This window comes from Mastigoproctus giganteus, chromosome 7 (genome assembly GCF_048544385.1).
Source record: "Mastigoproctus giganteus isolate SK-2022 chromosome 7, ASM4854438v1, whole genome shotgun sequence".
Classification (NCBI taxonomy): domain Eukaryota; kingdom Metazoa; phylum Arthropoda; class Arachnida; order Uropygi; family Thelyphonidae; genus Mastigoproctus; species Mastigoproctus giganteus.
The window spans coordinates 158838845-158856711 of record NC_143581.1 but is presented as its reverse complement, the minus strand read 5'-3'; the positions used below and the strand labels follow the sequence as shown (position 1 = coordinate 158856711).

General features: G+C 34.7%; 1 protein-coding gene across 1 annotated transcript in view; it reads right to left on the bottom strand.

Annotated features, from left to right (window-relative positions):
• Positions 1 to 17867, bottom strand: part of LOC150083282 (DNA polymerase kappa-like) — a 217657-nt gene that overhangs the window by 101956 nt on the left and 97834 nt on the right. Inside the window, 4 exon segments of the mRNA XM_090378460.1 lie at positions 3948 to 4072; positions 14997 to 15073; positions 15209 to 15365; positions 15368 to 15431. Coding sequence (XP_090234586.1) covers positions 3948 to 4072; positions 14997 to 15073; positions 15209 to 15365; positions 15368 to 15431 — 423 coding nt within the window.

Genomic DNA, 17867 nt, shown 5'->3' with positions numbered 1-17867 from the left:
CCTTTAAAACACAATAGTTGCTCTACAATGTCATCAACTTTAGCCTTGACAGACATAGCCCTAATTCACCTGTTCTTTTTTACATAATATATTTCCCACTTCCCTCACAATAAAGTCACCAACTGTAGCTACTTCCTGTGGAACCAAGGATCTCTGCTGCTGTGGAGGATGTCTTTGTGTTGTCTGATGCTGGGGCATGGGCTCAAGCATTGGGCTGGGCAGCTAAGTGCTTGATGGGTCTCTCTTTCTCTTTTAGTCCTTTGAGGGCATCATCCCCATTCTTCAAGCCCTAATATAATCTCATCAGAATGCCAAGTTTACACATAACCTCCTCATGCACTTTGCAACAAAGAGATATAAAGGCATCCCTTATGCCTATATCATGACCTGCTAGAGATGGTTTTGCAAAAAGGGTACATGTAACAAACATAACATAATCCTGATTTGTAGGAGAACTTCCAAAGGCAGCTTCCAAAACCAATGCATTTCTGCTGATTTGAGTCCTTTGCTTTGCTGCTCTAGCCTGAGCCATGATTTTAGTCTAAATTTAATTTAAAAACAACATGCAAAACTAAGGGATCGAAAAGAATAATGCTATGCTAATCCTGCTTATTTAACAGCAGTACAAACTACTCTTTTAGATTACGTTACATACTACATAAAGTCACATTATTAAAAGACATTTGCATTTCTATAAATTATTGTTTATAGGCCTCATCTGATACTGATTACACTGTAACAAAACTATGTAGAAAACTTCCCAAGTTTTCAAGTTCCTATGTCAATACTATAACAATGGTGGCAGAATTTGAACGTTGTTACCAATGGCAGCAATAATGATTCCAATACTAATGTTGTATTATACATAAAGACTCATTAAGTGCATTACAGTCTGCGATAAGATATACTACTCATCTAGTTCTGTCTTGAGTTCAGCAGAAAATATACCCTCTCAATGAATGTGAATATGACATCCACTAATGCTGGATCCACAACCACACTGAAATTAGAGGTAATTTGGAAGATACTTCAGCCAAATCAGCAGTCTCCAAAAATAATCTTGGCCTCTCAGTTCCTTATATAGACTACAGGAAAATAATACTTAACATTCTATACTCCCAATAGCAAGATATATGGAACAAACAGACTACAGATAAGTTATATCACATAAAGCCTGTAATTGAAATATGGCAATCTAGTCTGCACAGGATTTGTAAAGAGAGTGTTGTTCTTGCTTGATCCACTTAGGACACAGTCAGCTGATACCTTCTTTTTTTTGTTGATGGCTGATGAGCCCTTGTGACACCTTTTGACATGGTAGCCTATTTGTAGGTCACCTATGATCTTTTATCTGCATTAATCTTGGAACTGGCACATCATGGCCTACATTTCCAATGCACCAAAAATCATCAAATCATCATTATCATTACCACCTTGAACATTGTACCCAAATTGGTACGTTATTTTGGGATTATTGTAACCCAAGTGCCCTACACCATTTACCTAATTTCTCTATATCTTGTTGCAGTAGCATACCTTATTCTTGTGTTTTCTCTATATCTTGTTGCAGTAGCATACCTTATTCTTGTGTTTTCTCTATATCTTGTTGCAGTAGCATACCTTATTCTTGTATTTTCTCTATATCTTGTTGCAGTAGCATACCTTATTCTTGTGTTTAACCACTCTGTCAACTTTTCTATCATCAACAAACTTTGGCATTAAACTCAATATACCTTCACATCAATATTGTTAAAAAATACTATAAACAGTAAGGGGCCCAGCAGTGAACCCTGAGATGCTCTACTAATAACATTAATCCATGAAGGCAGCAGCCATTAATAACCATTCTGTCTTCTGTCACTCAACCATCCCTTTATCCACAGCAGTAACTTGTCCTTAATGCCACACTAATCCAATCTGTACAGTAGTCTTTCATGTGGAAGAGTATCAAATGCCTTTTTGAAATCAATGCATATGACGTAAAAAAATAATTTTCTTTTCACCAGTTCCTTTGACTATGTTACAGTAGCTAATCAAATTGATCAAATAAAATCTTTTCTTGACAAATCCTTGCTATGATTGTTATACAATTGCATTCTTGTCAAGATGATCCTGCAATACTTCTTAAACCACTGACTTCATTATTTTATCTGGAACAGAAGTCAAGCTTACAGGTTTGTAATTACTTTATTCACTTAGCCCTCTAATCTCCCTATTTCAGAGATTTCCAAACTTTTATACCTTGAGTCCCCTTAATTTTTTTTTTATAAATTTCATGCGCCCGCCAAGTTTCAGAATAAGTTCATTGAAATAAACAGATTTTACATAAAATTTACTAGCTATGAATATAGATACTTTAATAAATACTTCGATACATTTAATCTCAAAGAAATAAAATACAAATAATAGAAATAAATAAAAAATGTTTAGTACATGGATTAGTGGGATGCACTGTGCATATTTCGTTAAAAAAAATGCTTCATGAAAACAACAAGTGTCTCCCCCCCCCGCAAAAAACTAAGTGTATCAGGGATGGTTGAGTGATACTGCATTTTTTTTTAACATGTTCCTAAAGGATAAATTTTTTAAAAAATCCAACTGTGCCAATTCGCTTTTTTAAATCTGTTTCTGAGTTAAATTTGGGTTTCCCTTTACCACCATAATCAGGTTCAGGTGTTCCAAAAATGGACTGAATGATCCCTCAGCCTAAGTGACACATTTTTTCATATGTTTACCTTCTTTGACAGGGACTATACATAACAATTTACTTCAATTATTCAGCTTCTTATAGATTAAACATGCAATCCTTAAATCAAATTAAATGCCTGCTTCATCTAACAGGTTACACTTCAGTAGAAAACCATTTGTTAAAAAAAATTAAAGAGTAACATGTTAACTTTACTTTTTAAAAGATAAAACTTTGAAACATTATTTGTTTTAAGACACATTTAACAAATGAGTTACATGCTATTAAAATCTGCTTTTGGTTACAGTTTTGATCTGTAGGAAATTAGGTTTCTAAATTGTTAGTGCCCATAACAGTCCATTGTCAATTTAAATTAATAATGGGTATTTCAAACTAAACAAATTATATTGCAACTTATCTTTGACCCTCTTACCTATCCTTATTGGTTCTAAACTAGAAAGAAGTCATTAATTAGACTAATCCCTTTTTCCTTTCGACAAATTTAACCCATATTTTGGGTACTAAAAACAATTATATACTTTCAGTGTCAAAGTACATGCTCGCTACTGTTAGGCTTGTGAGAATGTGATGCGTTGTGAATGTATTTTTCAAAAATTTGGTGGAAGTTTGTTTGATGAAATCAAACAGGCAACATATTTATAATTAAAAATAAACCAATATAGTTAAGTATTACAATATATCTACATTGAGATGCTGAAATCAAATAGAATTTATATGCTCTATCATCAATCTGTGTTATCTTGACAACAAGCATCAAGGCAAAAACATGATATATAAAAAGAGTTATACAGTTTAACTAATAGTAAAATCCAAAGAGATTAAATATTACTACACACTTGTTTAATGGATTGTTTGAACTTTGAGAACATTGCTATTTGGAGGATCCCTGTTTTTAAGATGAGAAGCAAACCAATATCAACTTCTAATAAATTCAGGTTTGTGAAAAATGCTGTATTTCCAGTTTATATACTCAACTTGAAAACATGACTATCAAATTGATCCTGATCACTAAATTTCTAGTCAAGAGTACGGAAGATCTTGCTGTGCAACATTATTAATTATAGGGATACACGCACACATATATATGTATATTGTTTAATCCATCTGAATAATTTGTGTCCTATGTTTTAAATGTTATCTTTTGTACAATGTATCTCCTGTTAATTGGATTAGTGTTTTATGTTTTATTTGACAAGTAGAGTTTAATAATTATTATTCAAATTATACATAAAGAACTCACTTTTCTTATAAGCAAGCTCATAACAAACTTCTTGACTTCTTTAATATCATTAGGAATCTGAAACTGACCATTTGGTTTATTCTCATCAGAGCAGACCTTTGCCAACATCATATTTGGGGCAATACCTAAACATTTATATATATAACCAACAAAATATTTAGCACCTCACATCTGATTATTATCATATTTTAATATAATCATGCAAAAGACTATGTTTAAATACCATCATTTATATGATTACATAATACACTATCCAGTCAAAACATAATGGTCATTTACCAAATAGGGAGAATGTCTTCCTCTTTCAGCCATTACTGCCACCATATGACAAGGCATGGATTCTGTAATGCCTCTGAACATTTCAGGAGGTATGCTGTATCATGTCTCCAGGATTGCACCCTACAGGTTTTCAACAGTCCAGGGTGGAAGATCCGAACACTAGATCTGTCAATCCACTTAATCCCAGAGATGATCTATGGCAGTGTTTCCCAAAAATTCTAGGTGGTAGATGACTTTCATCAACCGGTGAGATACCACCACTTTGCTTATTGGAGGCTTGAAGTGGTGAAACTCATGTTTAGTCTCTAGAGCAAAGTTTCCAGCATCCCCCTCCCCCCATACTTCTCTTTCAACCCATGCACGGTACTAAGTACTATAGGTTTTGATACCTTTCGTGTTTGGGGTTTTCATAAAAAAAAAACAAGAAAAACTGGGGTCTGCAGATCCCTGGTAGTCCGTAGACCAGTTTCAGGGGTGTCTGAAAAAATGAACCCTCTGGAACTGGTCAAATTATTTATTCTATGTATAGCAAATTGATGGTAAATAAAGTTATTATTATATATTTATGTAAAAATAAGAATAAAGTTGAGTTGTTTTAAACATAAAACTTTGAATTTTATTTTCAGAAAACCCAATGTTCATGTACATATATACACATACAGAGAAACTCACACACATATATATAGGGGTCCATAAACTTTTTTTGATTTTTGAAGGGTCAGTCCGTAGATCTCAGTAGTTTGGGAACCACTGATCTATGGGATTCATATCTGGCAAATTCAGCAGCCAAAGTAGTCACTTTTGTGTTTGATGAATCGCTCTCAAACAATACCAGCAAATGGACAGGAAAAGTTATCCTGCTGGATCACAGCTGCCATCTGGAAAGACAGTCACCATGAAGGGTTGTACCTGATCAGCTACAACAGAAGGTAGATTTTAGCATTCAGAGTGCAGTCCAGGGGTATGAGGAGATCTAAGAAATTCCCAAGAGAGCATCCCCCCCCATACCAAAATACTGTCACCATCTGCTTGTTTCTACTGGACCAGGACACTGAGTTATATAGTTAACTCAGTGTCTTGAGTAACTATGTAACTTAGTGTCCTTGAGCGATTCCTCCCCACAATTTGTCTCCATACCTCCATCTATCATTAACACAGTACAGCAGGAAACATGATTCATCAGAAAAGGCAACTTTTTTTTTCAGTTATCAATGGTTCAGTGACGTCATTCAGATGCAAACTTTAGGTGTTGGTGGCGAAGGGTGGCCATAAGCATAAGTACATTGACTGGGAACTTACTCAGCAGCTGATATGGAGGAAGGTTCATTGGGTTGTGGTCTTGGAAACACGACTAGTCATCCCCTGGTTAAAGTCCATGCTCAGCTACTCCACCATTTTCTGTCTATCAGATCACACAAGGTGATCTGATAGCCTATATTCTGAGCCTATATTCACCACCACAGATGAGGCATGAGTGCCTGCCACTAGCCTAGTGACTGCTCTGTCCATTGTTTGTTCACCGTTGGAACACCTTAACTACAGCACTTTGTGTATAGCCCACAAGATTTGCAGTTTCTGTAATACTGCCAACCTTCAACCAGTAAATGACAATCATCCCTTTTTCAAAGTCTGTTTATGTCCTTTGCCCATGTAAATCAAGTACTTTGTATGGACTGCATGCCACAAACCAGAGAGTTTGTGGCATGCAGTCCATATTACATTTACTGGTTCTCACCATGACATGTGTGTGCTATCAAAGAGGAGGAATGGCCAATTGCTAAAATGGGTGGGGAGGTCATAATGTTTTGAATGCACAGCATACAATAAAATTAAAAATATTTATTAAAGGTGGAGGAATAACATCAGAGTCAAATTTTGGATAATTTCTAATCAACATGGATCACTGAATGCACTGTTTTTTGTACCCCACAGATTGTAACTCACAGCCGCAGAGCAGATGTAGAAAACATTAAACATATAAATTCAGTTTTATTCACATTTGTTTTTCACACTCATTAATATAGTCTGTCTCAGAATGCACTTTCATGATGTGCAAAATGGAAATATAATAAATAAGGTAATTGAGACTTGGAATTTAAAAAATTAAAACTACTTTGTCATTTTACCTTTTATCATGCAAAGAGAATACCTCCTTGGTAACTCAATTGCTTTATTATTAATTATTAACATTTATTACTAGCTTTGTTTTGTTGTATTGTCATATTTAGGAAATGTGAATTGGAATATCATCAGCTTGGCTGAAACAAGAAAAAGAAATGAATCACAAGTTTATCAAGTGGATATCTACCGTACACCAATGGAAACAGTGAAAAGGAATGAAGGTGGAGTTGGCTTTCTGGTCAATAAAGATATTAAAAACAACATTCAGAATCCAAAAGTACATCACAAAGGGTGTCAAGACTACTACTCAGGATAAAAATCCTGAGTAGTAGTCTTGTAGTCTTTAGTTTGTACCTCTTAGAAAAGAGGTAAAAACTAAAGGTTATAATGATATATGCACCAACATCGAGCCATAATGATGAAGAGGTTGAAGAAACGTACACTGAAATTGAGAGACTTCTAGATGAACAGAACCTCACTATGCTCATTATGGGAGACTTCAATGCTAAGGTTTGAAAGAGACAAAACAGCACAGAAATGGAAACTATAGGAAATTTTGGAATGGGTGAAAGAAATGAAAGAGGTGAAAGACTTGTGGAATTTGCAAAATCTTGAGGAATGTCAGTAATGAACACTTTTTGCAAGAAAAGGGTGAACAAAAAGTAGACATGGAAAAGCCCAAATGGATTAACAACTAATGAAAATTTCTTTACCCTCACTAACAGAAGATATATTGTGAATGATGTTACCATCCTGAACTAAATGTCTGAAGCGAACACAATGGTAAGATGCACACTTGATATAGAAGTAAAAAAAGAAAGGAAAAAACTGATTTGAGTAAAATAATACAAAGGTCTCTGAGATAACAGAAGAGAAGAAAAAGCAGTATGTACAGGCAGTTCCTGTTTTACGAATTTTTACTTTACGAGTTCCCAGGTTCACAAGTTCTTTTTTTTTTTTCAAGTGTCAACCAAATCGAAAACGTGAAGATTAATTGCAATAAATAAAGGCTAAACATTCATAAAATATGGCATTTCAAACCACGTATGTAGCTAGACAATACAGTACTACTATGTGTGCATCTGTTCAGGCAAACGAGAGCATCTCAATATCTCACATAACATAAAGCCGTTACCATACTGAGAGTGGTTATGTTGCTCTTCATTTTCGCTGTTTTGTCCTATTTCAAATTTATCCAGCTTATTAAGGGGGATAAATTTGAAGGGTGTTCAGAATAAATTCTTCCTCAATTTATTGATAATTTTGAAGGATTTCAAGAACCAGCAGAGATCATACAAAATGAAACAGTCGTTGATGAAACTTTTCAACAGATAGAAAAAGCAACTGAGAGTTTTGAGTCACAAGATTCAAATTTCAAGCGCACTAGAAAAGTTGCTACAGATATAAAAAATGCTTATACATGCTATGCATGCTTCCAACAAACCAATAACGAGTGCCAAGCCAACAATGAGTGAAGAACCATCAAACGAGTATGCATTTAGTCGATGATGGTGAAGAATAAACATTCTTTAACATTTGTATGACATAAATAATTTCTTTATTATTATATTTCATTTCTTTGGATAAATAAATCATTGTTTAAGCATAAACTATTGTTTTGTTGACCTTTATTTAATATTACTATGGTCAAATTTCATTGTTGAGAATGTAACCCTTGTTTTGAACATTATGTCTATGGGAAATAAATTCCCTCTTTACAAGTTTTCGCTTTCGCTAGGAACGAATTAACTCGTAAAGTCGGGAACTGCCTGTACTGGAAATTATGAACAAGTCTGAGCTTCTGCTGACCTTTCAGGACAAAGATATCGACAAGGAATACAACAACTTTATGAGGAAGAATTACAACTTAATTATTAAGAATAAAGGTACTGTAGAAGGAACATTATTATTATTATTTTTTTTTTTCTAAAACTCCAAACACGAGAGGTATTAGAACCTATAGTACTGTACTTAGTACCGTGCATGGGTCAGAGGTTGAGAAGATGAAAGAAGATATTTGTTGACATTAGACTTGAATTTCTGTAGACTAATTTTCAGGAAATACGAAAGAAGGTTGTTCCAGAAAACGGCAGTTGAATGAATAAACGGGGGAGATGAAAAGTTGATTCTGTGGACAGTAAATGGATGTTGGTTCATGGTGGCACGTGTTGGAACTGTTTTGAAAGAGAGAGCAGGAATTATAGAAGCCAATTCAGAAAAACAGTGCCTGTGGAAGCATCTGTAGAAAAGGCAAGCAGCAGAAACAGAACGTCTCTGAGACAGAGAGTGGAGAGAGTCTGTTAGAAAAAAGTCATTAATTAACCTAACTGCCCTCTTCTGAATGGAATCTAGAAGCCTCAGAGAGGTTTTAGGGGCACTGCCCCAGATGTGGGAACAATATTCAATGGAAGGGCGGATTTGCAATTTGTACAGTGAACAGCCGTTTGGAAGAAACGTATGCCAAACACGATCGAAAGAATTTGAGATGTCAAGAGCAACTGCTTGTGTTTCACCAAACTTTCCATCGAATTCATCCATAAATGGGTAACACAAGCCAGAATATCACCAGTAGATCGACACTGATGGAATCCATTCCGGCGATCATTGATCAGATGGAAAGTTTCTAGATAGTTCAAGTTTGTGGTTAATTGATTTTTCCATTACTTTATAAAGAGTAGAAGTAATTGCAATTGGACGATAATTGGATGGGAGGGATTTGTCACCCTTTTTTGGAACTGACTGGATATGAGCAAATTTTCAAACAGAAGGAAAAACACCTTTGGAATAAGAAAGGGAAAAAAGGTGGCAAAGGACAAGAGTAAGTTTAGGAGCACAGGTTTAGAGAACGAGTGGAGATAAACCATCAGGACCTGGAGCTTTCTTAGCATCAAGATTTGTCAAAATCCTTCTAACATCCTTATGACGGAAGACCAAAGGAGGCATTGAATGGAGCGTGCTGGGAATAGTGGGAGGTGTTTTACCAAGATCACTAATACATGAGTTGGAAGAAAAATGGGATGCTAGCAGGTCAGCTTTATCCTTGGCTGTAGTGACAATAGAACCACCTGGTTTTGACAGAGGTGGGAGCAGAGATGGGAAAATGTTGCAGCCAAAAAGCTTTGGCAAGAGACCAGAATGCTCAGCTACCATTAAGACAAGAAGCAAGTCTTCTACTCTTAGCCTGTTCAAAATCTAGTTTGGACATGCTCCCAAAACTAAAAAAAAAAAAAGAAAAGCTTAGTTGATAAAAATACATCAAAATTTAACAGTCAGTATTAGCTGATGTTTGCCTTACTGACCTTTTGCACTATCTTCCTTATTATTGAATTAAGTTAATTTTTATTTCATTTTTCAATGTGTTATATGGTAGCAGTGAGGCAAGGTGCAAATGAACTGTTCACGATGCCACCTAAATATTCTTCTTTCTTATCTTCTTGTTCTTATTTAACCAGAAATTACTGTAACACCATTTGTTACGAAGACAATGGCACCTGGTCTGACAAATCCTAAATTTCCTTTTCATTTGAAAAAAATATTTTTGGTTTTTCTAAATTCTGCTTGGCGTATTCAAATGACAGTAATGCCTGATCTCTTAATAATGGATTGTGATGCTTATTAAAAGTACTTTTTAATTTTAAGAAAAATTTAAAACAGGTGTTTTTCTACACTTAATTTTAGTGAAAGAAAACTTTTAATTCAGCTGAATAAAAAGAAAAATATTATGAACATCAAATATAAACATTAAATTATTAATCTCTTTCATTTTCAACTTTATAAAATAGTTAAGTGCACAAAACTTCAGCATTATATATGCACATCTTTTTCAGCTTTGATTTCTGCTTGGAGTGTATCTAGAAAAATTCTAAGAGCACCAATGCTTATTAAATGTACTATTATCTGTTTAATAATAATTAAATTTAGAAATAATGACCATTCTAGTCACATTATGTTTGAATTAAAATTTTTAAAATTATTATTAAACAATTCAAATTTAATTGCAACTGCAGGATTCTGGTTTATAATTCCTTATTTTCTAATCTGCCTGCAGTTCCAAGAAGTAATCAAAATACTTTCTTAATATCTTATTCTTGAAATTCATTTGGTTATGCTGTTAATTTGCAGCTCTTAAATTCTTCCATCACCAATATCATAGGCAGCTACAAAGTTTGTCATCATCTTTATGGTCCATTGCATCTCTATTGACAATTTCAATTGCATATGATTATTTCCTTACAAACTCTTTCATTATGACATCATTGGTAATTATATTACTAGAATGACTCATTCTTTGCCTAAAATTATTTTCAGAGTATTCCAACCATTGAACTTATCACCTTGTACAGAGTTTGCCTCATTATGAATACATGGTTACCAGAATATCTTTGTTGTAGCAGTTAACATATTACAAGTTGTCTGATGCAGCTCGATTTTAGGTTTATCCTATCTAGTTTTCAATTTAGTATTAGTTGAGACCAGAGGTTCCCAAAGTGTTGAGCATTCTCCACGCCCCCCCCTCCTACAGTGGAGTGGCTTGTTTGTAAGAAGTACTTTTTTTAACAAAATATAACTGAATTTTTTGACTTTGATTCATGTACTTTAGTTAAATTAATTGAAATATATATTAATTTATTTTGAAAACGAAATGCACAGGGCATAATCCTTATGGGTTTTGATAATTAACTATATAGTATCAGTGTAAATACACCATAGTTAACCCATAAACTTGAACTGCGTATGTAGCGTAGAGGGCATCGTTTTAATTGTATCTCATATTGTGGTTGCCTTCACAACAAGATAGCTGCTATTGCATTATAGTTAATTATCAAAACCCTTAAGGATTACGCCCTGTGCGTTTCGTTTTCAAAATGCATTACTACCACACCCTTTTGGCATCTCTCATATTGTGGATATAACTTCGCAACTGTGATGGTTTGTTGTATTACCCGGGTACCTGCCCACCCACTGATGATGAGGCCCAATAGCTTCGAAATGATCGTCTGGGTGCTAGTACTGCTGAAAATAAATAACAGTAGTCTTCTCTACTAGAGAAGCGTTATTTATTTGAAGTAATGCAATAGCAGCTATCTCGTTGTGAAGGCAACCACAATATGAGATACAATTAAAACGATGCCCTCTACGTTACATACGTAGTTCAAGTTTATGGGTTAACTATGGTGTATTTACACCGATACTATACAGGGTGATTCACTACCAGTGCAACAAACTTGCAGGAGGTGTAGGGGGCACAAAGACGAATTGGAATCACATAGCATTGCAGGGTCTGAAATGCCTTCATCATGCGGTAGAGGACGTTGAACGGGAGGTCGCGTGAACAGTGATCCACTGGAAGTCAGCATTTGCAAACCGGTTCCCGAGACAGTAGGATGGACGAGTATTCAAACGTTGAACTGGTCGACATGCACCTCGCGTATGGAGCTGCGGACTGTAACGGGCGCGCCGCTCTGCGCTTGTATCAGGAACGTTTCCCGCACAGGCATGCTCCTCATCATACGATTTTCGCACATGTGCACAGAAGGTTAGTGAGACTGGTGGTTTCATGAGAGGTACCATGAATCGAGAACGAACGACGAGGACGCCAGACAATGAGGAGAATGTCCTACGTTTTGCAGAAGGCAATCCGAGTACGAGTACTCGAGCGACTGGCTATTTCCCAATCCACTGTATGGAGGATACTGTCAACAAACCAAATGAGTTCATACCATCTGCAACGCGTCCAATCACTGGAGCCTGCGGATTATCCACTCCAGAGGACTTTTGTTACTTCGTTTCTTCAACAGAAACGGTTTGCAAATGCTGACTTCCAGCAGGATCGCTGTTCACGCGACCTCCTGTTCAACATCCTCTACCGCATGACGAAGGCATTTCGGACCCTGCAATGCTATGTGATTCCGATTCGTCTTTGTGCCCCCTACACCTCCTGCAAGTTTGTCGCACTGGTAGTGAATCACCCTGTATACATTAATTTATATAAGTACATACACTCATAGCTAAATTTTATATCAAATCTGTCTATTTTCGCTTGTTCTGGAGGGGGGGGGGAGCATGAAATTTGTGAAATATTTTAAGAAGGGGAAAATGGGATATCTAGTAAAGGCAGCTGAGCATTTGCTGCAGTAACAAAAAAAAAAAAAAAAACTTACCTATACAGCTCTCATCCTTTTTACCATCTTCCTACTGCTAGAAGGTATTATCCAGTTACCTCTAAAACATTACTATACTGTCAGCCTCAAACACCCATGACAGCAGTTTATTCCAGTGGTTGACAACACTCTGACAAAAAGTAAACTTCCCAAGATCCAGTCTATTAGTTTTCTTCAATAGTTTATATTTATGTCCCTTGGTTTTTGTGTCCCATTTCAATGCAAAAATTCCACCATCATTCAACTTGCTCCCCTCTTTCAGTGCCTTATACATCACAATCAGATCCCTCTGCCTTGTCTACATACCTTTGTAATTTCACCTCATACTGAAACCCCTCAGCTATTCACATTAGACAAGTAGCTCACCTTTGAACTCCTTTAAAAAGATCAATGTTTTTTTTTCAAATAATGCAGCTTTCAAAACCTGAACACAGTTATTGACTTGTATAAGAAGAAGAATGCCTTTTATATTAAAAAGGCAGCCAACAAAGCAGGCATGAAAACTAACAAAGAGAGCATTACTGTGTTACTGTGCACAAACAAGACTGGAAATCACACACTAAAGCCATTGTGCATCAGTGAAAGTTGAAGACCCCCCATATTTAAGCACATTAACATGAAATCTCTACCTGTGATTTATAAAAATTGCTCCAACAGTTGGATGGCGAGTGATATTTTTGTTTCATGGTTTGAAAGTGAGTTTGTACCACTGGTGAGATGCCACTTGTTTTTCAGAAAACTTGAAGAAAAGACTATTACTGTTAGATCACTGCCCAGCTCCTCCTTCACCTGATGTCCTGAAATTGAAAGATGACAATATCAGAGTCACATTTCTGCCTAGGAACACAACTGCACTAATTCAGCCCACAGATCAGGGTAATATTCAAGACTTCAAAGCCTATCATTGTGGTGACCTACTTCTTGCTAGTGTTGTGAACTCAGAAATTCAAGTTCTGGGATTTCCAAAAACATTAACACTGAAAGATGTTGCATACAATATTGAATTAGAGTTGGAGAAAGTAAGCTCAACAGCAACTGAAAACTGTGGGAAAAAATGTGCTGGAAAAGATGAGATCACTAATAATAACCTTTAATTAGTAGCATTTTCAGAATAAGAAGCAAAGACTGCTTGTGATATACTTGGTAGCAGTCTTGGAGCAAATGACTTGGCTGCTTGCATTGAGGCACATGCAGAAGCTCCAGATGTGCATTACCTGAGTGAGGAAGAAATTGCAGCCTCTGTGAACAGTGGGAAGGCAACAGACAAACAGAAGGCCAGTGACGTAGGGAATGACTCAAAAGACAATATGGATGACTTGCGTAAGGAGAAAGGACCAGAAATTAACAAAGTGCTTGAAAACATTAATGAAGTGATGGCATGGTTAGAATGTCAGAGTGACAGTGAACATCTTCTCATTTAGTGCATCTGACCACTATTAAGATTATGTACTGAAAAAATGCTGTCATCAATTCTGGAAAACAAAATTACATGACTAGTTCAGAACAGATGCATAAAATGTAAGTCCATAACAGCATTGTGTGTTAGTAGAATGTAAAGGGAATGAGATAATCTTTAATATTTTTAAATCTTTTTTTGTCTGTATACTCATAAAACATTAGTAAAATAAGTATTTATTTACTAAGTAATGTGTATTTATGTTAAAAAAAAACTGGGGGGAAAAAAATGGGAAAATTTTTTTTTGGCTATAACGTGCTTTGCTTATGATGCAGGTATTAAAGTTGTTGCCTGACATCCCTTTATATCAAGGTTGCACTGTATTTTCGAATTGTTGATTTTTTTTTTTTTTTGTAAAATACACCAGATCTTGCAGTTTACTGCAACTGTTCTTTTCTTAGTTTAATCAATTTTTAAATCAGCAATTTATTTAATTACCTATTAATTTTCATTTAAGATTTCTTAACCAGAAGGAGTTAAGAAAATTATAATCCATTTGTAAACTTAATTATATTTTTAAACCTTTTCCTCCTTACACATTTCTAATTATGCTACTGTACTGTCCTCAGAGTAAGACAAATACAAATTTAGGCACCCAGTCTGTCACTTAATGTCACTTCGTGAATAGACCATTTGTCCTCCTTTATGTAACTTGCATGAAAAATAAACTGTGCAAGTCCTACTATATTAAAAAAATTTTAATTTAAGAAAAAATTGCTATAAGAATTGAATTTTAACATAATGAGTAGCATTTAATTATGTAGTATTTTTCAGCATTTAATTTTATAGATTTATGTGTTTATTTCAAAAACTTTTATATAACTTCTAATTTATGAATATATTGTGGTGAAAAATAATTTATTTTATATTGGTGATCTATTTCTGATTTCAAAGATCATCTTTATGAATTCAGAATCTTTAACTGATTATCAAAATACTAAATAAAGAACATAAGACACATTTTTGTCTTTCTTTTTTTATATAGAAAAAAATAACAAAAAATATACTACTCTTCTTTTAAATGAAACTTACCTGCACTAGCAGTCAACTGTGTAGCATGAAATATATTTTCTCTTATTTCTTGAACTGTATCATATGCAAGTTGTTCAATGTCTTTTATATCAACTTGCTCTTGCAGCTCAGTACCAAAAGCTGAATTGCTTTCATCTTCATTTAAAAAGAAAAGATCTCTTTCAGGTAAGATCTGTTTGGTTTCGACAAATTTATCACAAGTTTTATGCAATTTCCTGTTCAGATAGTCAGTCAGGTCTAAATATGCCTCATCTAGACCCACTGCCAAGAAATCTGGATCATAGGTTTCTAATATTTCTCGTATCTTATGACTCTCTTTTTTATACTTTTGGAAGTCTGGAGGAACAATTATAAGATTAGGACAAAGCCTTTTCCAATAAAGCCAGGCATTGCAGCACGGACACCAAACTTTCGAGCCTTGTAATTTGAAGTAGACTGCAAATAGAATTTAATTACATATTTCAATTACCATAAAATATTACAATTACATGAAGCAATTGCACTTGTTACAGCAACACCAAGTATAATAACCTTAAAATATCCTATGACAACAAAATATTATTGTTGATTTAGTAAGAATATACTGTTATTAGTGTTCATTGTTAATTTAGTGATGCGATATTGTTGTTGTTAATAATATTTTAATCTTTTTACTGATTATTTTTATCCAAATTTTTATCATAAATATCCAAATATATCTAAGCCAATTATAACAGATAGATATCAACAGTGATTGTATTTAATCTATCCATATGGTGAAAAACTAAATAGCTGTTTTCCTTCAGTAGGAACTAACATTCTTCAATTTTTTTTTAATGAAAAATCAAAACATGAAATGTATTAGAACCTATAGTACTTAATATCATGCATGAGTTGAAGGTTGAGAAGATAAAAAAACACTTGTGGACATTAAACTTGGATTTCAGTAGACTAATTTTTAGGAAATACATGTGAAGGAAAGCTGTGCAAGAAAACAGAGGTAGAAGGGATAAGTGAGGAAGAGGAAAATCCTTCCAAATGGAAGGGATAAGTGAGGAAGAGGAAAATCCTTCCAAATGAATATGTATCACATGATGCAATGGTAAAATTATGGGTTATTACTGAATTTGCTTCACATGTTAACATGGATGCCAGCAATTCCCAACCTTCTGAATAGCAAGGCCCACCTAAGCTACAGGAAATTTCTTGCAGCCCACCAATAAAGGATTTAAGAAAAGCAGTGAATGGCTAGTAAATTTCCAAAAAAGACATTGTTTTATAAAACATTTATGGAGAAAGTTCAAATGTCAGTTATTGCAGTTATTGTTGTTGTTGGGTTTGTTGGTGCATCAGCAACTGCAGCTATAATGCACTAAATGTCAGTTATGAGGTCTGTAATTAATGCACAAGGCTTTATCTGAAATTCAAAAAAATTATAGCGTAAACATTTTAGTGCAGATGATATCACTTTGTTTTACAAGTGTGCCAGATAAAACTGACCTTCTAAAGTCAATTCTTGTTGTGGAATAGAAAAGAACAAGTATAGAAAAGAATTTTTAACTCTTCTTTTGGGTGGCAACATGAATAGAACTGGGAACTACCCTCTCTGGTGACAGTAAAATCTTCAAAACCAAGATGTTTTCTAGCATAAAACCCCTCACTATGCAATGATATTGCAAACTGTAATGCTTGGATAACAACAAGGAAGTATATGGCAGGCAAACGTAAAGAAGTGCATCCAGGATAGAGGACTGGAATGCTCTTGAAATAAATTTACTGCAGCCTCTGAGAATAAGTAAAGCACACTGTTACTAAAAGCACAACTGCAAATTGTTCCAGGTTAGCTGAATTTACAGTAACAAATCCTGTCGTAAAAGGCAAGGATGATGTTAATGTTCAGGTGACAGCAGATTACTATCATTTCCTCTTTGTTTGCTTGTTTGTTATTTGGTTTTTAGGAGCATTAGCAACTCAGGCCATATTGCTCCGGGGATATGCGGTGGTCATTCCCTGACCTTTCCGCATCCTCTGTATTTGGTGGTCATGGGCTTGAACCCCGGTCTAATCAAGAAGTGTGTGCTACGCACTGCTGCTCCTGCCCACCTGACTATGGAGACGCCTTTCCTCTTTGGTTGTGAAGCAGTTTCATTCGACACTCATAAATATTTATGGCAATAGTGAAATTGGTGGGTTATGTTTAACTGATGCAGGATGAGTTTGTCACAAACACAAAGAACAAGATGACTACATACCAAGAAGCTCAAAAGGTAGTAAATACACTATGTAAATTTACTGAAGGTCTTCCAATTGCAACTGGAAATTTTTATGTAATAAACCATACTGAGGACAAATTGATGAAGAAAATGTACCAGACCCTTCTTACCACATATATTTCATGAAGTGAATGTATAAGTTTATTTATATATTTTTAATATAGTATAAGGCACTTCTGTAGTTACAATTTTTTTTTTAATTAGTTAAAAATGAGTAGTCAAATAATGTATCAAATAAGGTCTTCTGTATTTTACAGTTTTGTCATACAATAACTTATTTTTAATAGAAAAGAATAAAATAAGTCAAATTTTCAATAACATAAAAGCAAATTTTTCTTTTCCTTTCAACTTTGAGTTATCAAGAGTATATTATATTAATCATTAGTTTAATTTTTTTTATATTATATTTTTTAATCTTAACAATTTTTGGGTCCACCTCAAATTCCTTTACAGCCTAAGAGCTAAGACATGCTGTTCTAAACTAAGTTGCTCCTTGTATCTTTAAAATTTCTTCAAATCCATTTGGACTTGAAGAAATCTATTCACATCCAATGTCCAGTTTAATTTTGAAAAGTCCAGCTTAATATTGTAATGACCAGCAAATCAAAAGTAAATGTGA